The 22,441-nt window shown below is 38.9% G+C and overlaps 4 protein-coding genes across 4 annotated transcripts in view; 3 read left to right on the forward strand and 1 right to left on the reverse strand.

Moving 5' to 3' along the window:
• Window positions 1-7,681, forward strand: part of Oseg5 (intraflagellar transport protein Oseg5) — a 369,827-nt gene extending 362,146 nt beyond the window's left edge. The window contains exons 15-16 of the mRNA XM_070299093.1: window positions 7,312-7,462; window positions 7,530-7,681. Of these exons, the coding sequence (XP_070155194.1) occupies window positions 7,312-7,462; window positions 7,530-7,589 (211 nt within the window). The 3' untranslated portion in view covers window positions 7,590-7,681. The remainder of the gene's footprint in view (window positions 1-7,311; window positions 7,463-7,529) is intronic.
• A 4,391-nt stretch (window positions 7,682-12,072) lies between these two features.
• On the forward strand, window positions 12,073-13,485 carry LOC138934939 (uncharacterized). Its single transcript, XM_070299094.1, has one exon. It carries the CDS (start codon window positions 12,073-12,075, stop codon window positions 13,177-13,179), a length of 1,107 nt encoding a protein of 368 aa, XP_070155195.1. The 3' UTR covers window positions 13,180-13,485.
• Window positions 13,448-15,823, forward strand: LOC138934940 (uncharacterized). Its single transcript, XM_070299095.1, has 2 exons — window positions 13,448-13,781; window positions 13,866-15,823. The coding sequence occupies exons 1-2, from the start codon at window positions 13,448-13,450 to the stop codon at window positions 15,821-15,823; spliced, it is 2,292 nt and encodes a 763-aa protein (XP_070155196.1).
• Window positions 15,824-15,931: 108 nt separating this feature from the next.
• On the reverse strand, window positions 15,932-20,087 carry LOC138934941 (tropomyosin-like). The gene is made up of 3 exons (XM_070299096.1): window positions 19,380-20,087; window positions 18,568-18,906; window positions 15,932-15,973 (listed from the first exon to the last, which is right to left on the reverse strand). Exons 1-3 carry the CDS (start codon window positions 20,085-20,087, stop codon window positions 15,932-15,934), a joined length of 1,089 nt encoding a protein of 362 aa, XP_070155197.1.
• Window positions 20,088-22,441: the final 2,354 nt, after the last annotated feature.

A 22,441-nucleotide genomic window follows, 5' to 3' on the forward strand; every position in this document is an offset into this window, starting at 1 on the left:
GCAAAATAATATAACAATTATGTATACAAATGAATCTATGCATATTCCAAATAATGGTGATACCCCCACCACAATAAACTTAGTTATAAACAAACAAGTTAATAATTATACTGACATAAATACATTCCATAAACTGGATTCGGATCATAATCCAATATGCTTCACTCCCTCAAAACAAAATTTGACAGACATGAGGCATAAAACATATGATTTTAAAAATACTGATTAGTCAAAATTTAGATCTATTCTAGATAAACACATAAATATTAACAATAAAATAAATAAACATACGGAGCTAGATACTGAAGTAATTAAACTGACGTTATACAAAAAGCGCAGCAATTAACAACAAAAATAATTACAAGAATAAACCACACAACTGAATTACCGGATACTATTTTAATTCAAATAAAAAATAAAAATAAAATCAGGAAATGATGGCAAAGAACAAGAATAAATAATTACAGAATCTTACTTAATAAATTATCACGTAAAATCAGAGAGGATATAATAAAACATAGAAATGAAATTTGAAATAACAAATTACAAAAATTAAGTTCGAAAAATAATTCCATCTGGAAAAGGACAAAAATATTAAAGAAAGAACCCATATCTACTTTAACTAATAACAATATAACGGCATTAACAGACGTACAAAAAGCTAACGTGCTAGCAGAATACTACGAACAGATACATAAACACGGGACAGACAATAACAGTAATCAAGATATAATAGTAGAAAAAGTAAATACTTATCTAAATGAGAATACAGATAATAATGATAATCAATGGTTTAAATGTTTAACATCTCCTAGAGAGATATAAGAACAAATCAATAATTTAAATGTACATAAAACTCCTGGTCCGCACAAAATACAAAATGTAATTTTAAAAAACCTCTCGAGAAAGGCAATTGTTCAGTTAACATATATTATAAGTGCAATCTTTAAATTGGCCTATTTTCCACAAAAATGGAAAACGGCGTATATCATACCTATACATAAACCAGATAAAAATGAAACGTCACCGATCAGTTATAGACCGATAAGCCTTTTAGCCACATTAAGCAAAGTAGTAGAAAAAATAATTTTCAATAGATTACAAAAGTATGCGAAAATCAATAAATTTACAAAAGAACATTAATTTGGCTTTAGAAAAAAACGAAACACAGTTCAGCAAATCATGAGAATGGTAAATGATATACGAACAAATTATAATAGATAACGTAACGGTGCTGTTATTCTTAGATATCGAAAAAGCTTTTGATAAAGTTTAGATGGATGGCTTGGTATATAAAATGTTGGAACAAAAATATCCGTTTCATATGATCGAGCTACATTCATATATAAACAACTAAAAATTTCGAGTAACAATAAATAATAGCAAATCCAGAACGAAAAAAATTAGGATAGGTGCTATTATACAGGTACTATTTAACATATTCTTAAACAATTTGCCAGTGTTTCCTAAGACCAAGTTAGCAATGTTCGCTGACGATACGGCATTATATGCATACTCTTTTAGTGCAATAGTAGCAGCAAAACAAATACAAATACATATAAACATACTCGAACATTATTACAAATTATGAAAAATATCTCTCAATGCTGATAAAACAGAAGCAATAATATTAACAAGAAAATATAAATGCACAAGAATTTTCACACCGATCATATTATACAAACAACCAATACAAATAAAAAACTCAGTGAAATATCTTGGTATGCATTTAGACAGTAGATTAACGTATAAAGCCCATATAAACAAATCAATTCAAAAGGCATATGGAATCATGAGGCAATTATATTCATTAATGCCCAAAAATTCTAAATTGAGCATTATAAATAAAAGACTTATTTATATAGTAATTTTGAGATCAATATTGTTGTACGCGGCTCCGGTGTGGTGCTCAGCAGCGCCTACTAATATTAAAATGTTGCAATCATACCAAAACAAATGTTTGCGACTAATTTTAAACAAGGACAGATACGAAGGAATCAAAAGTATGCATAAAAATGCAAGCATAACTTTGATTCAAAATTACATCAACGAAATCGGCTCAAAATTTTACTCTGAGCAAATAAAGAATGGAATTGATTTGGTTAAAGAAACAATGTGTCTTGACAAAACAACTAGACCAAAGAAATGGTTGTACAAATTAGCGTATGAAAATCTTAGTGTACCTGACGTAGAATGTAAATAGTAATTTTGCATCGCTTGTTTCTACGATAAATATCATCCTGCGAATATGTACTATTCCATTTACTTTCACCAATGAATAAAATTTGTTCAACATTTATTTATGTATAGCAATCCTTTTCGCAATTATTGCTGTTTAAAAATACAATCAATTATTACATTTATTTATGTCTACCGTACAGCTATTCGACAAACGAATTTTCTAGGCAAGAGACGCAAACGAAAAAATGCATCTTTGTAATATACAATAAATAGACGAAACATATTAATCTATGTGATGTACATCTTTTTGTGTAATAATTGCATTCTACGATAAAAAAATCTTTTGAAAAAAAAGTTTACTCATCAAAACTCGAATCAGCAACGTCGACGTTACGAGTTTAGTACGTTGCCGCTGCTCCGCGAGCTATTCGATTAAACGCTCTATTCCATTTACTCATAAGGCTCTTGGAATTTTTTAATTTCGATTTTCTCGCGAACACTTGAGAAGCGCATCTTATCTCTTTACCAAATACTACATCATATGAAGACCTATCGCTACGAGTTTAGTTGAAATTGATTGATATTACGTCGCGACCTCCCCTTGTTAGATATTACTCAGAGTTATGACTTTGACAACATATGTACAGGTCAAGGTCATTGGAAATCTCTTAATATAATGTTTACTAATTGTTTTAATTAATAAAAGAATATTAAGAAAAATATTTAGAAACTTTTATCTTTCTGTATTTTATGTATTATACATACGTACTGTAACGCTGTTATTTTAAGACTCCGGAAAACCAAAAGGCCGTTCTTTATGGCCCGCGGTATATCTTCTGTGCGACTTCTCAATTATCAATTATGTATAACCAAAAATCGTAATTACCAAACAATTTGGGCACCAGATACGATAGACCGCACCACAAAAATGCATCATTTCACGAAGAATTACGGAATCGAAAATTAATCGCAACAACAGAATACTCGACTACTCAGTATACACGAAATTGTAAAAAACATGGTTTGTACGGACGGGAGAAAGGTTGAGAATCGAGATCGATAGTAGGGTAGCTGAAATAATAAGCGCGATAACATTGAATAACAGTAACAAATGTATATTAAAAAGAAGATTGAATGATAGAATAGATTCATGGTTTGAAATTTTGCCGTTGGATGCCGGCAATTAATTATGAATGTCTATTAAGCTAGCATGCCAACATGGGCACAATGACATGAGACATACGGAGGATTTAGTGCTCTTTATGTGCTAATTTATTGCTTTAATTCTTATTTTATTGCTCTAGCTATTTAGCGAAAAATTATTTTTATTCTTACTTTAAAAAAAGTTAGAACGCCCATTAAAAAAATAATAAAAAAAAACATTTATGCTATAATTTAGTACTAATTATGTGCTTATAACTAGTATAAATTTACCCTTTACACTGAAAACAATCCCAAAGTGTACGTCATACAAGAGAGAAGTACCAAAAATAATAACGATTTTAAAAATTTCTCGACCTTAATCTGTTTTATGATTCTATTGCTCGCAAAATACATATTAACCGATTTTATTGCTCCACCAATATTTGTGAAAAACAACCTCTACATTACATATCTCTGTTTTGCTGTGAAACCAATTAGCAGAATTCCACGAAACTTTCTGCAAAATATCGTGCACTCTTCTACAAAATATTGCAACGGTTCACCTTTCCCGTACGCCGCGGATCAGGCTTGCCGGTGTTAGTATTTGGCAGAAGGAGAAAACTCTAACTCACTCTTCCTTGATATGATTTGGTTGAACAATTAGTTTATTTAAGCGGTTGCTAAAGGTTTAAACATAGAAAGCTCTATTTACAAAAATGCAGCATGTGAGAACGGTGCGCACAGAAGATCGTGAAACCGGCGGTACGCATTCAACTGGCGCGTGCAGGGCTCGGGAAGCGAGCGTGGCTCATGCAGACGATGTCGAGATGGTATTCGGGCGCGGTATTTGCATGCGAGCAATTATCGTTATTCTAAGACAGACAGAATAGATCTTACATACTACGGGATGTCGCGCGGTTTTTTATGTTGTTCCAACTGACCGATCACCTTATCCTTAGAAGGACTGGACGTCAGTATTGCCTGCGGCTTATCCTTAGAAGGACTAGGGCGCTGTGGTAGTAAAAAGGCCGTATATAAAGGTGGAGTGGGCGCGACACTGACTGAAATTCTAATATGGTTAATTAACTCTACAATTACAATGTTTGGCCTGGTGGCCGGTCTAGATATGGAATATACAATGCAATCTTACGGTATAACTGGGTCGCAGTACGGATGTAAAACGGTCTTACGGTCTATCTGGACGCGGAGAACAAAACGGTCTTACGGTATAACTGGTCCCGGTATATTTACAAACGGTCTTAGAGCTAGCTAGTCGCGATATACACAAAGTGATCTTATGAATTAACTGGTCGCGGTATACACAAGCGGTCTTACGAACTAGCGAGTCGCGGTATATACAAAGCGGTATTATAGTTTATCAGGATGCGGAGACCAAAGTGGTCTTACGGTTTAATTAGTCACGGAGTAAACAAACGGAATAGTCACGCGATTTAACTCGACGCGGAGAGCGCGGTACGATCTTACGAACTAGCAGAATGGGCCGTCCCAGTAACCGGGTAGCCCGTGACCTGGTTTAACGCGGGGTGTCGGAGTGTGTCATCCCAGCAACCGGGTAGCCCTGCGTAACTATGGGTGGCCCGTAGCCTGATTTAACACGAAAAGTAGTTTCGGATTTGGAGTTAACGAGACGACTCAGGATCGGGAACTGGTAACGCTATACTCGCCGGACCGCCTTATATACCGGCGGCCGGCCTCCCACTCACGCGAGTTGGCGCGGCCCCGCAGTGGGGCCGCAAGACGGGTGTGGAAGTTTAGGGGCACCGAGCCTCAGAAAATGCGCGCGGTAGATCGGCCCGCGAGGCCGTTAGTAATGGTATCGTTACACTATACTCCATGCTGACGATTTTTGTGCTGCATCCTTTATACGCGAAAACAATCCCACAGTGTACGTCATACAAGACAGAAATACCAAAAATAATAACAATTTTAAAAATTTCTCGATCGTAATCTGTTTTATGATTTTATTGCTCGCAAAATACATATTAACCGATTTTATTGCTCCATCCATATTTGCGGAAAACAACCTCTACATTACTGTAAGAGGCTATAGTCCTTATAGTCCATTTGGCATAATTTTCTGCTACCATCTGTATTGCGCGCGCAGCGGTTGTCTCGTTGCTTGCCAACTCGACAACAGCGCCTTCATTTGCTAATCATTTGGTAACCTATGTTTGTTCGTGTTGCAATGCAAATCATAGGTTATTAAGGGTTTGAGATACGGCAGAACGAGTTGAGACGCGACTCGTGTACCGGCTTTCATATAGATAAGACCGTTTACTTATTTCTCCGTGCGTTCTTCCTCGCGATTCGCGTGAACGTCCGTTAAATATTTAATACGCGAGATTCAATCATTAAAGTGTCACAGTTGTGAAACAAATAATTGTGCATTAACAAAACAACCAGTTTTAGCAAATTCCTTTACGCCTTCTCTCCTGATTCATAAAATCTCGTTAACCCTTCGGTGATTCCTACATTACATATATCTTTTTGCTGTAAAACCAATCAGCAGAATTCCACAAAACTTTCTGCAAAATATCGTGCACTTTCCTACAAAATATACTCCATACAGACGATTTTTGTGCTGCATCCTTTACACGCGAAAATAAATCCAAAGTGTACATCCTACAAGAGAAAAGTACCAAGAATAATAACGATTTTGTAAATTTCTCGATCATAATCTGTTTTATGATTTTATTGCTTGCAAAATACATATTGACCGATTAGATATATATTGGAGCATTTTATTACTCCAATAAAAGCGTACTGAAATTTAAACTAGTGTTGTAAGCACATAATTAGCACTAAATTATAGCATAAATGTTTTTTTTAATTATTTTTTTTTAATCGGTGTTCTAACTTTTTTTAAAGTAAGCATAAAAATAATTCCTCGCTAAACGGCTAAAACAATAAAATCAGAATTAGAGCAATAAATTAGCACATAAAGAGCACTAAATCCCCCGTATGTCTCATGTTATTGTGCCCATGTTGGCATGTTAGCTTAATAGACATTAATTATAAGCATATCGGCGCGGGCCGAACATAAGGATATCGGATGACACGTTAAGAGAGCGATCCAGAGCTTGAATGTTTCAGCTGCGAAGATGTCCCGCCGACATGATCAATATGTATTTGTTACGGTCTATTTCTTTTAGTTAAAGATAAAAAGAAGTGACTACTTTTTGTGGGATATCCTATATATATGTGTGTGCATATTGTCGTAACCCGACCAATTTCTTAATATTAAAACATAAAACAACCAAAGTAGAGAAAAGATTAGGAAAGAGCTGACTAAAGCAAAGCATTAAAATTAGGGAAAGACCCCAAGAAAAAGGAATTAAGAAAGAATAAATAATAAAAGATTATTAATAAAATAAAGTAAAGATACGTGACTAAAGAAAAAGAAGTCGCGGTCAAGTTCTCAGAAGCTGAGTAAGTAGCTGACGAGACAGACTGACAAGCGGAGCACGAGACATGCTCCGGTCAGGGACACCACATCCCTCCCCAATCAACGACCTAATTAATTAAGATATATAATGAGCGCGAGATGCACCGCGAGCTAGCTCAATAACATAGCTCAATAACATCGCTCGATCACTAATATTATCGCACAGTATCAAAGTATCGTACGTATCGCGCCTAACTATTATAATCGCGAATAAGTGAAAAGTGTACAGAATCTTGCAAAATATACTAATTTCTACCTAACGTCCAGGAGTGTCTTATTTCGAGCGTGGATCCTAATCCTTTGGGTGTACAAATCCCGAAAGACCTCTTCCTTAGCGGCTAGAGGCACAACAACAATATATACATATATAGCAACAATTTAAATAAGAATAAAATATTTAACGTGTTTTATAATAAATTTTGTATGCTTATTACATGTATAGTAATAATGTGTATATTTTTAACTTATTTCTATATTTAATAAGAAATTAATTAATAATAATTCTTTATGTTTTTAATTAGGGCTTTGGAATTAGCAATAAGACATAAAAGACAACTTGAAGAGGTTCTAAATGCGAGAGCAAAATATTTACACATTATTAACAAAAATGAAACAAACCAAAATTTTCTTACACATATAGAAAATATTTCGACACCACAATTGGCGAATAAAGTAAGTAATTTCAAGTAAAAAATCTATTACAATGCTTTTATGTTATTAAAGGATATCTTTATTTCAGGAAAACAACGAAAAGAAAATTTATGCCAAAAATAATGTTGAACAAACCGATGTTAAATAAATTACAAAATGCAATCTTAAGAATATAATTGTACAAAAATAATTATTAACTTAAAAAAATAATTATTTTACAATATTATGTATTTGTAAAAAACATTGATCATGTATAAAATATTCTGTTTTAATCAATGCACTAATTTTATTACAATATATTTCAGGAATTATTTTAATTTAAAAAAGTTTTACCCCAGCTATACATATAATTAGCAGTGTCGTAACCCGACCAATTTCTCAATACTTAAATAGAAAGCATTAAAGAGCAGAAAAGATTGAGAAAACCAAAACATTAAATATAGTTCAAGGAAAAGCAATCAGAAAAGAATAAGTTAATAAAAATATTAGTAAAATAAAGTAAGAGACTAAGAAAAAAGAAATCACGGCTAAGTTCTTGGAAACTAAGTAAACAGCTAATGAGACAGATTGAAAAGTAGAGCACGAGACATGGTCTAGCTAGGGTTACCACACTCCTCTTAGCCTAGTGAATTAATATATAGGGGAAGTAGGGTAAAACCGGGTAGGCGGGTCAAACCGATTACCTCTGTTTCTTCGTTAAATGTTATTATCTTTGGCTAACTCGTGTTCTTAGTTGTAGGTTGATGCCATCATTATTTTGAAATAAATTGTGCCCACATGTACACTATGTTTCTTTTTCGAAAAAAGTTCAAAATTTTTGGGCCAGAAGAGATAGATATTGGGACAATAATCAAGTCGTTATAGACTTTTTCTACACAGAGCATGTTTCGGTAAATGCAGCATTGCATTCTATACATATTAAAGAGTATATTGCATTAGTTTTGATCGTCACTTTGTATGCCGGAATATACAGCCGCCGTGTTTATTTTCTTTGTGTTAGGACAAAACCGGGTACCTACATACTTCATGTAATAAAAAGAGGAAAAACTGTTTTTCTGACTTTATCTCCTTACAAAAAGCAGTTAGAAATGAAAATTATCACTTAAAAAAAGAAACCACTAAAAAAATCTGTTTGAGACCTCTAATATTAAAGAATTAAATAAGAAAGTTCTACATCAATGTAGAATAAGAGGATATCTTTATTTGTGATTTTTGTCAATAAAATATGTTCGGGAGTTGATCTCGACGAAATCGTCTTAAAACTAAGAAACGCTCAGACTTGAGCAAGAAATCTGAAGATTCGCTGAAGGAACGGGTTTAAAGAATAAATTCATTGTGATCTCATTGTAATTTTAATGAAACGTTTATTGTCATATACTAGGAGCGAGCGACGAAACATATTCCGCGACTACTTTTGGAAATCTTCGAATATGTTCTTCTAATTATTGTCTTTTCCGTGTTTCGGAAATCTTGAAAAACTTCTTGCTAGAACCTCTCGTGAAGTAGGAAATCTTGAACGCGGACTCCGAAGATCTTGCGCGCGAGGCAGAAGACATTCACGATAGTTAATTATCATCGACTCTTGAACTCCCCTTTCATAGATTAACAATATCTTAACAATAAAGAATTAACTAACAAGATTTAAAAAACGGAAGAACTGATCGCTACGAGAATTTAAAAGGCGATCCTAAGCGAAACACTTCGTTAAACTTGAGACGAGTACGATTATGGCGAACACGACACGAACGAGAATAACGACATGAGAATGAAAGAGTTCAACGAAGTTCGACCGGCTCGAATTGTCAACGAATCGTAGGCAGACTAACTCGGTCGACTACGGAAACTCACGCTTCAACGATGACAACAAAACAAATTTTTCGAGAACCGAGTTGTTTGTCAAAGTTTTTCAACTTACAGGACAGCGCACGTACACGCACCGACCGGCTGAGCGTTATTTATTCACTCGTGTTTTGATTTAACGATTGCAGTTCAAATTTCGGCTAAAACCATTCGAATTTTGAAAAGAATATATTTTTCTATTGTATTTTAATTAAAATAAGTCTAGACTTTGTAATTGCATGGTTTTACATATTTTTAAATGAACACCATGGCACATGGTTTTACTTTACCGATAAAACAAAAAAAACCGGGTTTTTATCTTCTTTAAAAAATCTTGTTATCCTTGGTAACCAAAGTTTTTCTTTCAGCAACTAGTCTCATTTTCTTATAATTTAAGGTTCACTAAAGATCACTAACGGTCAGCAAAATTTTTTTACTCCAATTTTTTGTAGGAAGATAAATCCAAAAAAGTATCCGGTTGTATCTTACTTTCCCCTATATATACTGTGCGCGTGATGCACCGGGGCTCGCTCACTTTCACGTCGCTAATTCGCAATTAATCAGTACTACTAAAAAGAACTTCACAAAGAGCGCCTGATATTCTATATACCGAAAAATATGTAAGAAAGAGAGAAATAGCTGAAATGTTCTTTATTAAAAAATATGACAACATTATTAACTTTCAAAAGGACACAGAGAATTTAAATAACATATACGGTAGATTAATAAAGATCATTTAGTCTTTCTCAGTATCTCAAACAGAGACATAGGAGGTTGACACGGTGTCATTATGATATATCGATTTTTCTCTTTCAACTTTTTAGCTATAACGCAGGTATATAATTTCGTTTATTTTGTTTCTGTAACGTGATCATCATTATTTATAATATTGTAATTTTAGTTCACTTGATAAGGATCAAAACCATATGGTCGAAACGTTGTGATGTAACAATCAAACAATAAATTGCCAGTTGGGTCGTGTAAACACTCGTCTATTAATTTATCTAATGGCGACATCTCGAAATTAAACATTAATTAATATAAATTATGTAAGTGAATAAATATCAAAATATACAAAGCAATAGAAAAGAAATTTTTATTACGAAGTGTCATATATTTAATATGAATATGAAAAATATCGCAAAATAGTGCAACACAAGAAGAAAAGTAATAAAATGATTAACGGTTATTAAAAGTATCATGGAATACTGCAAGGAAGAGAAGTGATTTCTTTTAATCACATTGAGCAAAGTTGGATTATATTAGCGAAACTGAGCGAATGCTTTCTCTTAGTAAATCAGTACATTATCTGTTAAATATATATAATTTATAGAATATGAGAAACAAGTCAGAACACGTTGTTTAAACATTAAATATTTTGGTTTAATTGTGCCTCTTAACAATTATCAAAGTACGATAAATCCAGATTAATATTGAGGCAGTAAATTAACAATTAAAAAATCAGATATACAATTAATGTACAATCAAGGAATTAATGTGTTTAGTAGGATAGTAAGGCCGGTTTTGGCTCAGTTTTGTGTGAGTGTGAGAGAGAGGGTATCGTTGGGGAGTAAGAGAGAGAGATAGTTTCGGAGCAGTTTGTGGGCGCCCGAGGGATGGAGAGCGGGCTGGGCGGGTGCATGGGGGGTAAGTAGGGTGAGAGGGGAAGCGCGGTCGGGGGGAAGCGGTGGGTACGAGTCGCCGAGAGCGCTCGAGAGATGGCGTTCGGGGGTGGCGGTTCCTCCCGATTCGTGACCTTGACGCGACTCGCGCTTCTAGCGCGCGATCCGCCGTCGCGATTCTTTAGGGGGGCGCGCCGCTTCTAGCGCGCGATCCGCCGTCGCGATTCTTTAGGGGGGCGCTTCTAGCGCGCGATCCGCGAGCGGGCGGCGGGCGCCCGGCGTCGAGGGGGCGGGGGATCGTCGGTGGGCGGTCGAGCGGACGGAGGGGCGTCCCTCGTCGCTCTCCTCCTCTCGAGGCGCGCGTTAGCGCGAGCGCGCTCGTCGCGTTTCGGGGGCGAGTTTTTTTCCATTTTCCGGCGACGTCGCGCGTCCGGTGACGAGAGCGAGTATCCGGTTCGGTTAATCGGGGGCGCGTCCTCGCTATTTTCCCCGTTATAAAAGGACGCCGCGATGGTCTCGAGGTATTAGTACGTTCGAGAATATTTCGCGGCGCGATGAAGCGCGCGCCGAGCGCTTTAACGAGATTAGCCGGAAGAGCGGTGAATGTTCGAATCGGAAGTATCGAGGATATATGGAATTTGGAGATACCGAATTGTTTGAAGAAAGAACTACGCGAACGTTATATAGAGGATCGTTTGTACTGTATAGAAGAGATCGGCTTCGCGGAAGAGTTCATGCGAGGGGCGAGCGAGACGCGATTCGACGAACCTTTCGCGAATGTCGGAGCCGATGGCTATTTGCTCTATCGCAATTGGAAACAGCGATACGGAATTCCGAAATTTTCGTGGGAGGTGAATCACGTCGTGCATTGTTTCTTTAAGTTCGGTTGCCGATTCGAGAACGGAGAGTATTTCGAGGAGAACGAGAGATATTGCGCGTATTGCGCGCGTAGCTCGAGTTTCGCGAAAAGCGTATCGACGCACGTGACGAAAACGGTGTATAGCGAGATGGTGCCCGCTTGCGATCTCGTCGACGAGGTTTTCGACGTGTCGAATAATTGGTGCGCTGGCTGCGAGACGAAAGCTTTGTTCTACATCGAGAATTACGACGAGGAGGAGACGTGGTTTATTTGTAAAAAATCTTGGCGTTCGTTAGACGACGAGTGACGAGATGGAGGCGCGCGATCTTCTCGATAGCGCGCGGGACGTCGCGACGGGGAACGCGTATCGCGCGTGGGCGCAACGGTGCGACGAATGTCTCGAGTCTCTGCGGGAGAGATGTCGAGGAGAGCGCCGAGGGAGATCGACCGGAGCGATCAATTCTCTTATCGCTCGAATCGTTCGATTAACGGGCGCGAGAGACGATCTGCGTCGACGTTTCGAACGCGTGGGAGGCGGTGTAGAGGAACGCGAGGGATTCTCGTGGTCCGAGATCGAGACGGCTTTCTCTAGACGCGTTTTAACCGGCGCGATTATTAATTTCGATTATATCGAACCTCGACGATTTCTCGAGGACGCTAGAGATACCGTGCTCGATCGAATACGCGATGTTATGAATAAATATAACGGTGTTAAGGTCAATACCGTGTTTATTGGCGAGTTCGTTTCGGGCGACAAGATCGATGTTAAGACTATTGTCACGAAGAATTATCCGCTTCTACCTCTTTCCGACTTACGAGAGTGGTACGAGAAGCGAGTGATCGACGCTACTCTAGCCTCGTTGGAAGAATTTCAGGAGCGCGATAGCGGATGGGCGTTATCGCGAATATTCAATTTAACTGTGAACGTGAACAGATACAATCCTATGCACGCGGGATGTCACGTCAAATTGCCGCGAGAGATCGTGTTGAAGAAAGCGGTGATAAACGTGCAATCTAATGACAATGCGTGTTTCGCATGGGCGGTGGTCGCCGCTCTGTATCCAGCTGAAAAAAACGCGGGTCGGGAATCTTCGTACCCGCATTACACGACAGTGCTGAATCTGAAGGGCGTTAAATTTCCTATGAGTTTGAACAAAATTACTAGATTCGAACGTATTAACGACATATCTATTAATGTGTATACCGTTCGAAATAAAAAGGAGGGAAAAGGCGGTTGTCGCGTTGTTCCTTTGCGTCTCACTGACGATAAAAAGGACAGACACGTTAATCTGTTGTATTTTAACGATATGACGCGACGAGATGACGCGACGCATTTCGCGTGGATCAAGAATCTGTCGCGACTCGTCGGCTCGCAACTGAGCGGTAGACGACATAAATCGCATATATGCGATCGGTGAGTACTAATTAAAAAAATTGTCGCGCGATGTTGATAATGCGCGAGATTTAAAATGTGCGTTATGTCGCAGATGCATGCACTATTTTCGAACGAGCGATAAGTTATCGGCTCACAGCGTGGACTGCGGAAGGATGAACGAGTGCGCTATAGTCCTTCCTACCAAAGACGACAAATGGTTAGAGTTTCGCAACTATAGTAGAAAGGAGCGACTTCCATTCGTGGTGTACGCTGATCTCGAATGCGTACTGAAGAAGAAAGAGGAGAGGAGAATGTCGAATACATCTATCGTTCAGCATCACGAAGTCTATAGCGCCGGATATTACGCGCGATGCGCGCTGGATGGCGTTAGCTCTACTTACAGAGCTTATCGCGGTGAAAATTGCGTATTGTGGTTCATTAAAGAACTGCACGATCTAGCGCTTCGCGCGAAGACTATTCTCGATATCGATGCTCCTATGACGAATCTTACATCGGATGAATGGGAGAGATTCGTAAACGCGACGCGCTGCAGCATATGCGAGAAACCGTTCGAATTGGGAGACGCTCGCGTGCGCGATCACTGTCATCTGACTGGACGGTACAGAGGTCCGGCGCATTCGAATTGTAATTTAAATTATAAGGATACTTACGTAATTCCTGTATTTTTTCACAATTTATCGGGTTACGACGCGCATTTTATCATTAAAGATGTAGCTAACGCTTTTCCCGGTAGCGTGGAAATATTGCCGATAACGAAAGAAACGTATATCTCTTTCACGAAGAACGTCGAAGATGCGTGGGACGAGAGATGGTTCGGAAAACGCTTGAAATTGCGTTTCGTAGATTCTTTCAAATTTTTAAGCGCGAGTCTCGAGAAATTGGCGTCGTATTTAGACAAAAGCGAGTTGAGGATCGCGCGTTCGGAATTTTCCGATCTTAGCGACGCCGATTTCGAGCTTCTCGCGCAAAAGGGTGTATTTTCGTACGAGTATGTCGACGATGTAGATAAATTGTTAGAGACTCGTCTACCGCCGCGCGAGGCTTTTTACAGTTTGCTAACCGGTGACGCGATATCTGAAAGCGATTACGCGCGCGCGATAAGAGTCTGGGAGCGATTTTGCGTCGAAACGTTAGGCGGTTATAGCGATTTGTATTTAAAGACCGACGTTCTTCTATTGGCCGATGTTTTCGAAAATTTTCGTGACGCGTGTATGAGAAGTTATAATTTAGATCCCGCGTATTATTACACGTTACCGGGATACACATGGGACGCTATGTTAAAGTATACGGATGTGCGATTCGAATTATTAACCGACATTGATATGGTGATGTTCGTGGAACGCGGAATACGCGGCGGGCTAAGTCAATGTTCCAACAGATACGCGCGCGCTAATAACAAATATTTACAGTCATACGATCCTTCGGAACCATCGTCGTATCTCATGTACTTCGATATAAATAATTTGTATGGATGGGCGATGTGTCAATCGTTGCCTTACGAAAATTTTCGATGGGTCGATAACGTTACGAGCGTTGACTTAATGTCCGTGACATCGGACTCGCCTATCGGTTATATTCTAGAGGTCGACCTTGCATATCCGTCCAACCTTCACGATTCTCACGCTGACTTGCCATTCTGCCCGACGCGCGATAAGCCGCCCGGAAAACGAGACGAGAAGCTTCTCGCCACACTGTACGATAAGAACCGTTACGTAATATATTATCGCAATTTGCAGCAATGCGTTAGACACGGATTACGCATTACGAAAATACACAGAATATTGCGATTCGCGCAATCTTCATGGCTGCGCGAATACATCGAACTGAATACACGATTACGAATTAACGCGAAAAACGAGTTTGAGAAAAATCTATACAAATTAATGAATAATGCCGTGTTTGGCAAAACTATGGAGAACGTACGCAATCATTCGAATGTTCGACTCGTGACTCGATGGGACGGGCGATACGGCGCGGAGGCGATGATCGCGAAGCCGAATTTTCACAGTAGAAGCGTTTTCGCGGAGGATCTCGTAGCTGTAGAATTGCGTAAACTCGAGGTTAAGTTCAATAAACCGATTTATGTAGGTATGTGTATTCTCGACATATCTAAGATTCGTTTATACGAATTTCACTACGAGTACATGCTACCATTGTATCGAGATAAGTGTAAAATAATGTACACCGATACGGATAGTCTCATTTATCGCGTCGAGTGCGAGGACATATACGAGAATATGAAGCGCGATATCGACAAATTCGATACGAGCGATTACGCAATGGGTAATGCGTATGGAATGCCTCTCGCTAATAAAAAAATACCCGGTGCGATGAAGGATGAGAACGCTGGCGCGATTATGACCGAATTTATTGGACTCAGAGCGAAAATGTACGCGCTGCGAGTCGCCGGTAAAAGCGATACAAAAAGAATCAAGGGTGTTAAGAGCGGCGTTGTCGCGAGAACGATAACCTTTGACGATTACGCGCGCTGTCTTCGACAGGGGATCGAGATGAAGCGCGAGCAGTTTTGTATAAGATCCGAGTTACATGAGATGTATACAGTATCGGAATTGAAGATCGCGCTCAGGCCGCACGATGACAAACGATACACGATATCGGGAACTACGGATACGTTACCGTGGGGACATTATAAAATACCGTTGTAGGGAGCGAAAAAATACGTTTCTTAAAACATTTAAACTTTAGTTAGTAGTTTATTGTTAGTATAAACATATTTTATAAATAATATATTACCATTGTATTTTCGATATAATTCACGGTTGCGTCGAAAATAATAGTTCGAGAAGAACTTCTAACTGAAAAATACATATTTTTAACTCAAAAGAAAAAAAATATATCGAAGAGACGCGTTTCTAAATTTCATATCAAAGTATACAATACAAGTTTTATATTAAAGGCTTATGTTCTTTAATTTGAAATTTCAAGACTCGAAATATTCGTGAACCGTTGATTAATATTTTATGAATTATCGTGAAGAGATGTATTTCTAATTTCATATCAAAATATATTACATCACAGGTTTGTATTTTTTGATTTGAAATTTCGAGATTTAAAACATCGGTGGACGTTCTACAAATCGTTTCGAAGAACAAATTTGCGCGAATAATATAATTTGAATATAATTTATTATAATAGATTTTAATAAAATAATAAAAATGAATCGGTCTTATTTATAATAGATTTTAATAAAAAATCGTGGAAATGTTCGATCAGTCTTATATATAATAGATATTGTATAAAATCTATTATAAATAAGACTGATCGTACATTTTCACGATCTTTCTATTATGCTCTCGGAAGTGTTTTATATAGAATAATGTGAAAAAGATGTTAATGCGAGTTTTAGTGTTATCATAGTGACGTAATAAAGAATGTATACAAAGCGCGAGAAAGAGTACGTATAAAGTTTGAAAGAGAGAACGCAGGATACGGCGGCCGCGTAGCGGTGCGAGAGAGAACTCGTATAGAACGCGAAAAAATTCGTATATAACGCCAAAAAACGAACTTTTTGTGTTTTTGCGATGTAAAAGTCGTGGAAACCACCATTCTGTCCAAGTCTTGGCAAATCTCGACTCGATTTGGCAAATTCGCGTTCTACCTCATTAGCATCGAACATATATCATGCTACATGCAAACGAGACAGAATGCGAGAATTTGCCATAAATCGAGTCGAGATTAGCCGCGAATTGGACAGATCGATGATTTCCATGACTCTTTATTATATTCTTGAAAGTATTATATATAGAGCAACGCGAGAATAAAGCTACCGCGAGAATAAAGCTACCGCGAGATACGACGTTCGCTTAACAATGCGATGAAGAATGTATATAAAATATAAAAAAGAGTCCGCATAAAGTGCAAAAGAGAGAACGCAGGATGTGGCGGCCGCGTAGCGGCGCGAGAAAGAATTTATATGGAGCGCAAGAGAGAACTCGTACAAAATTACGATTGTTTTATAATTATACGATTTAAAGATTAATAATGGTAATCACTCTAATCGATTATTTAAACCAGTGCATGCCACGATCTGCACATTTCGGCCGATTTCCGAGAATCAACGCCTATCCCCTCCCCTTGCGTCTTGAGATCCTCGACTAGCAACCGTAACCAAGCGCGCGACGCTCTGCCTCAGGCACGGTGCATCTGTACCGCGAAGCGGTTCCGTACCCCTTTACTGCCAAATATCAATGTTTTAAACGCGATCTTTTTAAAATTTTTTTAAATAATTAATTGAAGAACAAAGTTTCAATACTCGATTATTAATTACATTTACGATATAATAATTCTAAAAATATTACGTTATTCTAATTTATATAATGACATCATATACTGGGGATATCCAACAGTCTATAACTTAAATAATATCGTTCATAAGTACAATATTTCGTGCTTTTAATAAAAGCGTCTTTTATAAAACTTTAAATTTACAATTATTTATTAATTTATATATATCGGAAAGAATTTCCGCGCGCGACATTTAAGAAATTTAATCTATCCAATATAATTTAATAATATTTTAGAATTATTATATCGTAAATGTAATTAATAATCGAGTATTGAAACTTTATTCTTGAATTAATTATTTAAAAAAATTCTAAAGAGATCGCGTTTAAAACATTGATATTTGGCAGTAAGGGGGTACGGAACCGCTTCGCGGTACAGATGCACCGTACCTGAGGCAGAGCACCGCGCGCTTGGTTACGATTGGCTAGTTGAGGATCTCAAGACGCAAGGGGGGCGCGATAGGCGTTGATTCTCGGAAATCGGCCGAAATGTGCAGATCGTGGCATACACTGATTTAAACGGTTAATCGATTTTCACAAGTCTTAATTTTAATTGTATTGTGTTATTATTTTTTTCTTTGTTTTATAATTATACGATTATTTTAGTTTTAACATGTCTACAATTTTTTCTAAGATTTTCTTTGTTTTATAATTATACGATTATTTTAGTTTTAACATGTCTACAATTTTTTCTAAGATTTTTTTGTTTTATAATTATACGATTATTTTAGTTTTAACATGTCTACAATTTTGTATAATATGTATAATATGTATAATATGTAGTTTTATTTAATAAAAATACATTTTTATCATAATACAGCTGTTTTATTTATCCAAGAATTGTGCGATTCGTCCATTCCTAACCATTTCACGTAAATCTTGTCACCCTTTCGACGCAGCACCTTTTCTACGAGATACACGTCGGGATCGCCAACGCGCAACAATTCGTGCTCGTAGAATCCTCCAGCGATCGGCTCGCCGCGCGAATCCTTTAATAGATACGTTACGGGATTAGTCCGTTGTATCTTAGTTATTCGAAAAATCTCTGTAGTCCAGTTGGGTGTGAAGCCTTTCTCGAAAATCGTCTTAAATTTACTGATGCGTACCGGATCGGCTACTTTGAATTTCGCCGGAGCCGCGATTTTTATATTGCTGTATACAGTATTTAAAAGTTTATCAGCAATTTTTGGAGTTACGTCGACAGGTCTCATATTTATAGTGCGATGTTTTCGCGTGTTATATTCCTCGACGAGTCGTGGTAACTCGTCGATCCACTTGTACGTTTCGTTTAGCGTGAAGTACTTCCACATAGAATTTTTGAGCGTACGATTGAATCGTTCGACTATCGACGCTTTCATCACCGAATATGTCGAATAATGATTTACTTCGTGCTTCTTCGCAAAATTTCGCATATCGGCATTGTAAAATTCTTTTCCTTTATCGGTCTGTAGATTTTTCGGACACCTCTTAGAGTCTCGTATTATTTTAGATAACGTTCGAGTAACCTCGTTCGCGCTTTTGCTCTTAAGCGGTACAGCCCATGCGTATTTGCTTAATATGTCGATAACGGTGAGTATGTAGTTGTGGCCTTTGTTGAGTCTCGCGTAAGGACGCATCTCGACCACATCCGCTTGCCATAGGTCGTCGTACCCGCGCACCGCAACGCGACGACGCGAGAAGTTTCTTCTCGCGGGCGCGTGCAATTCCTCGACTAGTCTTCGTTTTTTAACGCTCATAATTCTTTTTTCTTTCTCTCGAGAATAACGTTGAATTGAATCTCTTTTTCAAGCGGTTCGCCGCTCCCGCTAATCTCTCTTTCGAGCGGATCGCCGCTCCCGCTAATCTCTCTTTCGAGCGGATCGCCGCTCCCGCTAATCTCTCTTTCGCCGCTCCCGCTAATCTTTGCTAGTTCTCTCACTTTTCTTGATAGCTCGTCTGCGTCTCTCTTCAATCGTGACGTTGAATTTTCCAATTCTCGTATCTTCGTCTCGGATTTCACCGCGGAATTCGCCGCGATACGCGATTTTTGACTTAGTTCCCGTATTGCTTTACCTTGATTTAACATTACTTTATAATCACTCGCGTTTCTCGTTGAGGACTCCGTCGCGTTAAGCGATATAGTTTTTTTCGCGATTTCGATTTGATCGCTTAAACCTTTGATTCGTTTATCTAAAACATCGATTCGTTTATCTAGAGCGTTAGCGCTCGTTTCTATTCTCGAAATGGAATTTTCCACAACGTCTATTCGTTTACTTAGAACGTCATCGCGCGTTTTTATATCGGAAACGAAACTCTTCGCGACGTCTATTCGTTTACCTAAAGCGCTATCGAGCTGAGCGAGTCTCGTAAACAGTAGAATGACGCCTTGCCCCGCCTCGTTCGCGTCTTTTCTCAATTGCGATGTGATTCCCTCGACGTAGCTTTTGCTTGTCGCATCGGCGTCTTCCTCAGGTTGAGCTAAGCGTTTTATCTTACGCTCTCTCGCGTCGTACTCGATGGAAGAGCTTAGACACAGCGCGTTATCGCGCACGTAATTTCGCAGAGACTCGATAGCCGGACGTAGTCTTCCGGTTCTCGTGTCGTAGCCTCGATTTTTTAAAGACGAGCCAAATTTGCTCACGGACATCGCGAATTCCGCGTACGACTGTGACGGTCATCCACGCGACAGTTCAATTTATACGATCGCTCCTGTTTCGCGAAGCTCCTCGATTATCGATAGAATCTCGTTTTCGTGAGCGTTGTTGCCGGCTCGACGCGAAGCGTCTAACAATCGCAGACGATCCACTAATTCGTTTGGATCGTCCCAATGGACGTAATCGATTTTATTGTTCGTGACACGCATAGTCGACGATACGCGACCCGCGCCTGTTTTTTTCGCGCCGCTGTTGTGAATAAGCGGAGCGATAATAAATTTGTATTTATATCCTTTATTTCCTAAGACAGATTTTTTAGCGTCATGATCACGTCTATGAGCGTTCGTTGTTAACAATATACTTCTGTTAATTTATCTTTTTCTGTATATATGAGACTATTAGGAATTTTCATAAAAATTAATTCATACAAACCGGGAGTACCGACATATTTAATCTCATCTATAAATATGGAATCATTCGCGTCTACGTCAAATCGCTTATCGCCGAGCATCGCACTTTTCTCGCCGATGTAAACTCCGTAAACGTGATCAATCTCGTTCGGCGCTTCTCCGCCGAGAAGAGTCCCCATATATTTTCGCCCTAACGGTCCTAGTCGACCGTGCGATATTTCGCGATCTTGAGAAATTCGCGAAATTTGTTTAACGGGTATTTCGAGCATCGAGGGCGATTCAAGACTCTCGGATTCGAACGTTTCATATTCTTCGGTTTCGTTTCGCGCGAATGGATCTCTTTCGACGGAAGACTCGTTTAATGGAGTAGAAACGGCGTTCAATCGTCGTCGAGCGCGTATTCGTTTCGCTTTAGGTTTTTTCCAAACGGGAGTTAGTGCTTCGTCTTTCCATTTTTCCTCGACGCTCGTCGAGGGTGAAATGTCGGTTGCGTCTTGTTTTATCATTTCGCGCTTAATTTCGTTTCGCTCTATCTCGTCTCGCTCGGCGCGATCAGCGATGCGCCGCAGCGGTTCGACGATCGGTTTGAAACGACTCTCTATCGCGATCTCGTTTTCCATTTTTCCGGTCTTCAATGCTCTGTGTTTTTTACGAATCGATGCACGCGTTTTAGCTATCTCTTTTGCTGTCTTTTCGCGTTTACCGATATCTGTCGAAGCCATTGCAACTTCTTCTAACTCACGAGAGAGCGATCGACGCGTTCGACGTATTCGCGACAACTGATCGCTCTACGGTACAATGAAGTCGTTAAATCCTCGTCTGTATCTACCAGCGCGGAGCGCGCTATCTTTGTCGATCACTAAGAAACCATATTTATATCGCCAACACGCACGACATAGCGCGTGAAAATTCTCATACGACATATCCGTGTTCACGTGATCGTTGTATGCGTGACGTAAATTAGTACCATCTTGTTTAAAAAGAATTAACAGATTAGCGTTATCTCGAATTAAATGCTTCGGTATTTTAGCATACGTTTGGCACAGATAGAAGCAATCGACGTTCGAGTGTCGACCCATAGCGAAATATTCTCTGATAGTATTTTGTTTGTCGCACGCTACATCGTCGAACACGAATATCGAATTCGGGAGAGCTTCGCTGGGTGAAATAACGTCAAAATTATTAGAAAATGTGAAATAACCTATATCTTCCATCGGTGTTAATAAATTTTCTAAATATTGATATTTAGGCTGCTGTAATGACTTTGAGTAAACATAAACGTTCTCGAAGCGTACGCCATGCGGACCCTCCAATAAACTTATTAATGCGTTTGTTTTGCCGCAACTAGAAGGCCCGCAAATGACGCAGCGAATAGCGCTCGGTAATAGACGACCGTGTCTACGCGTTTTTTTCGACGGTCGCGTTTTATTGTCGAGGTTCGTCACCTTTATCGCGATCGGTTGCCGCACGAAACGCATTCCTCTTGCTGCGCGCGTGCGCGGTACACTCGCGTGAGGCAGGGCGAAACCTTTTTATTTATATACGAATAGATCGCCATCAATCGCGCAGTAGCAAATTGCGCGCGGTGAATCGAGATGTTTATCTTACTAATAGATGGCGACGATATTCTCGATTTCACTACCGATCAATTGCGGTATATTCCGAAAATAATTTTACTAAAGCATTTCGGTCGCTACGTAGAACGATTGTGGGAGAAACTGCCTGAATATATAAAAGTGGATCCGGAGGTGCGGCGCTACCGTCGATGTCTAGAGCATTATAATCGCCCTTGGCAACGAACACACATTGACGGTCCGGCGCCGCTTGTTAAAGATTGCGGCGAATGCAATTCGCGAAACAGCAGTACGGTGTGAATCACGGCGCTGGCTTGTTGAATAGAACGATAAACGCACTCCCTTTCGAACTACATATACCTG

This window comes from Polyergus mexicanus, unplaced genomic scaffold, assembly GCF_030449975.1.
Source record: "Polyergus mexicanus isolate NDT 795.1 unplaced genomic scaffold, iyPolMexi1.0 SCAF_7, whole genome shotgun sequence".
Taxonomy (NCBI): domain Eukaryota; kingdom Metazoa; phylum Arthropoda; class Insecta; order Hymenoptera; family Formicidae; genus Polyergus; species Polyergus mexicanus.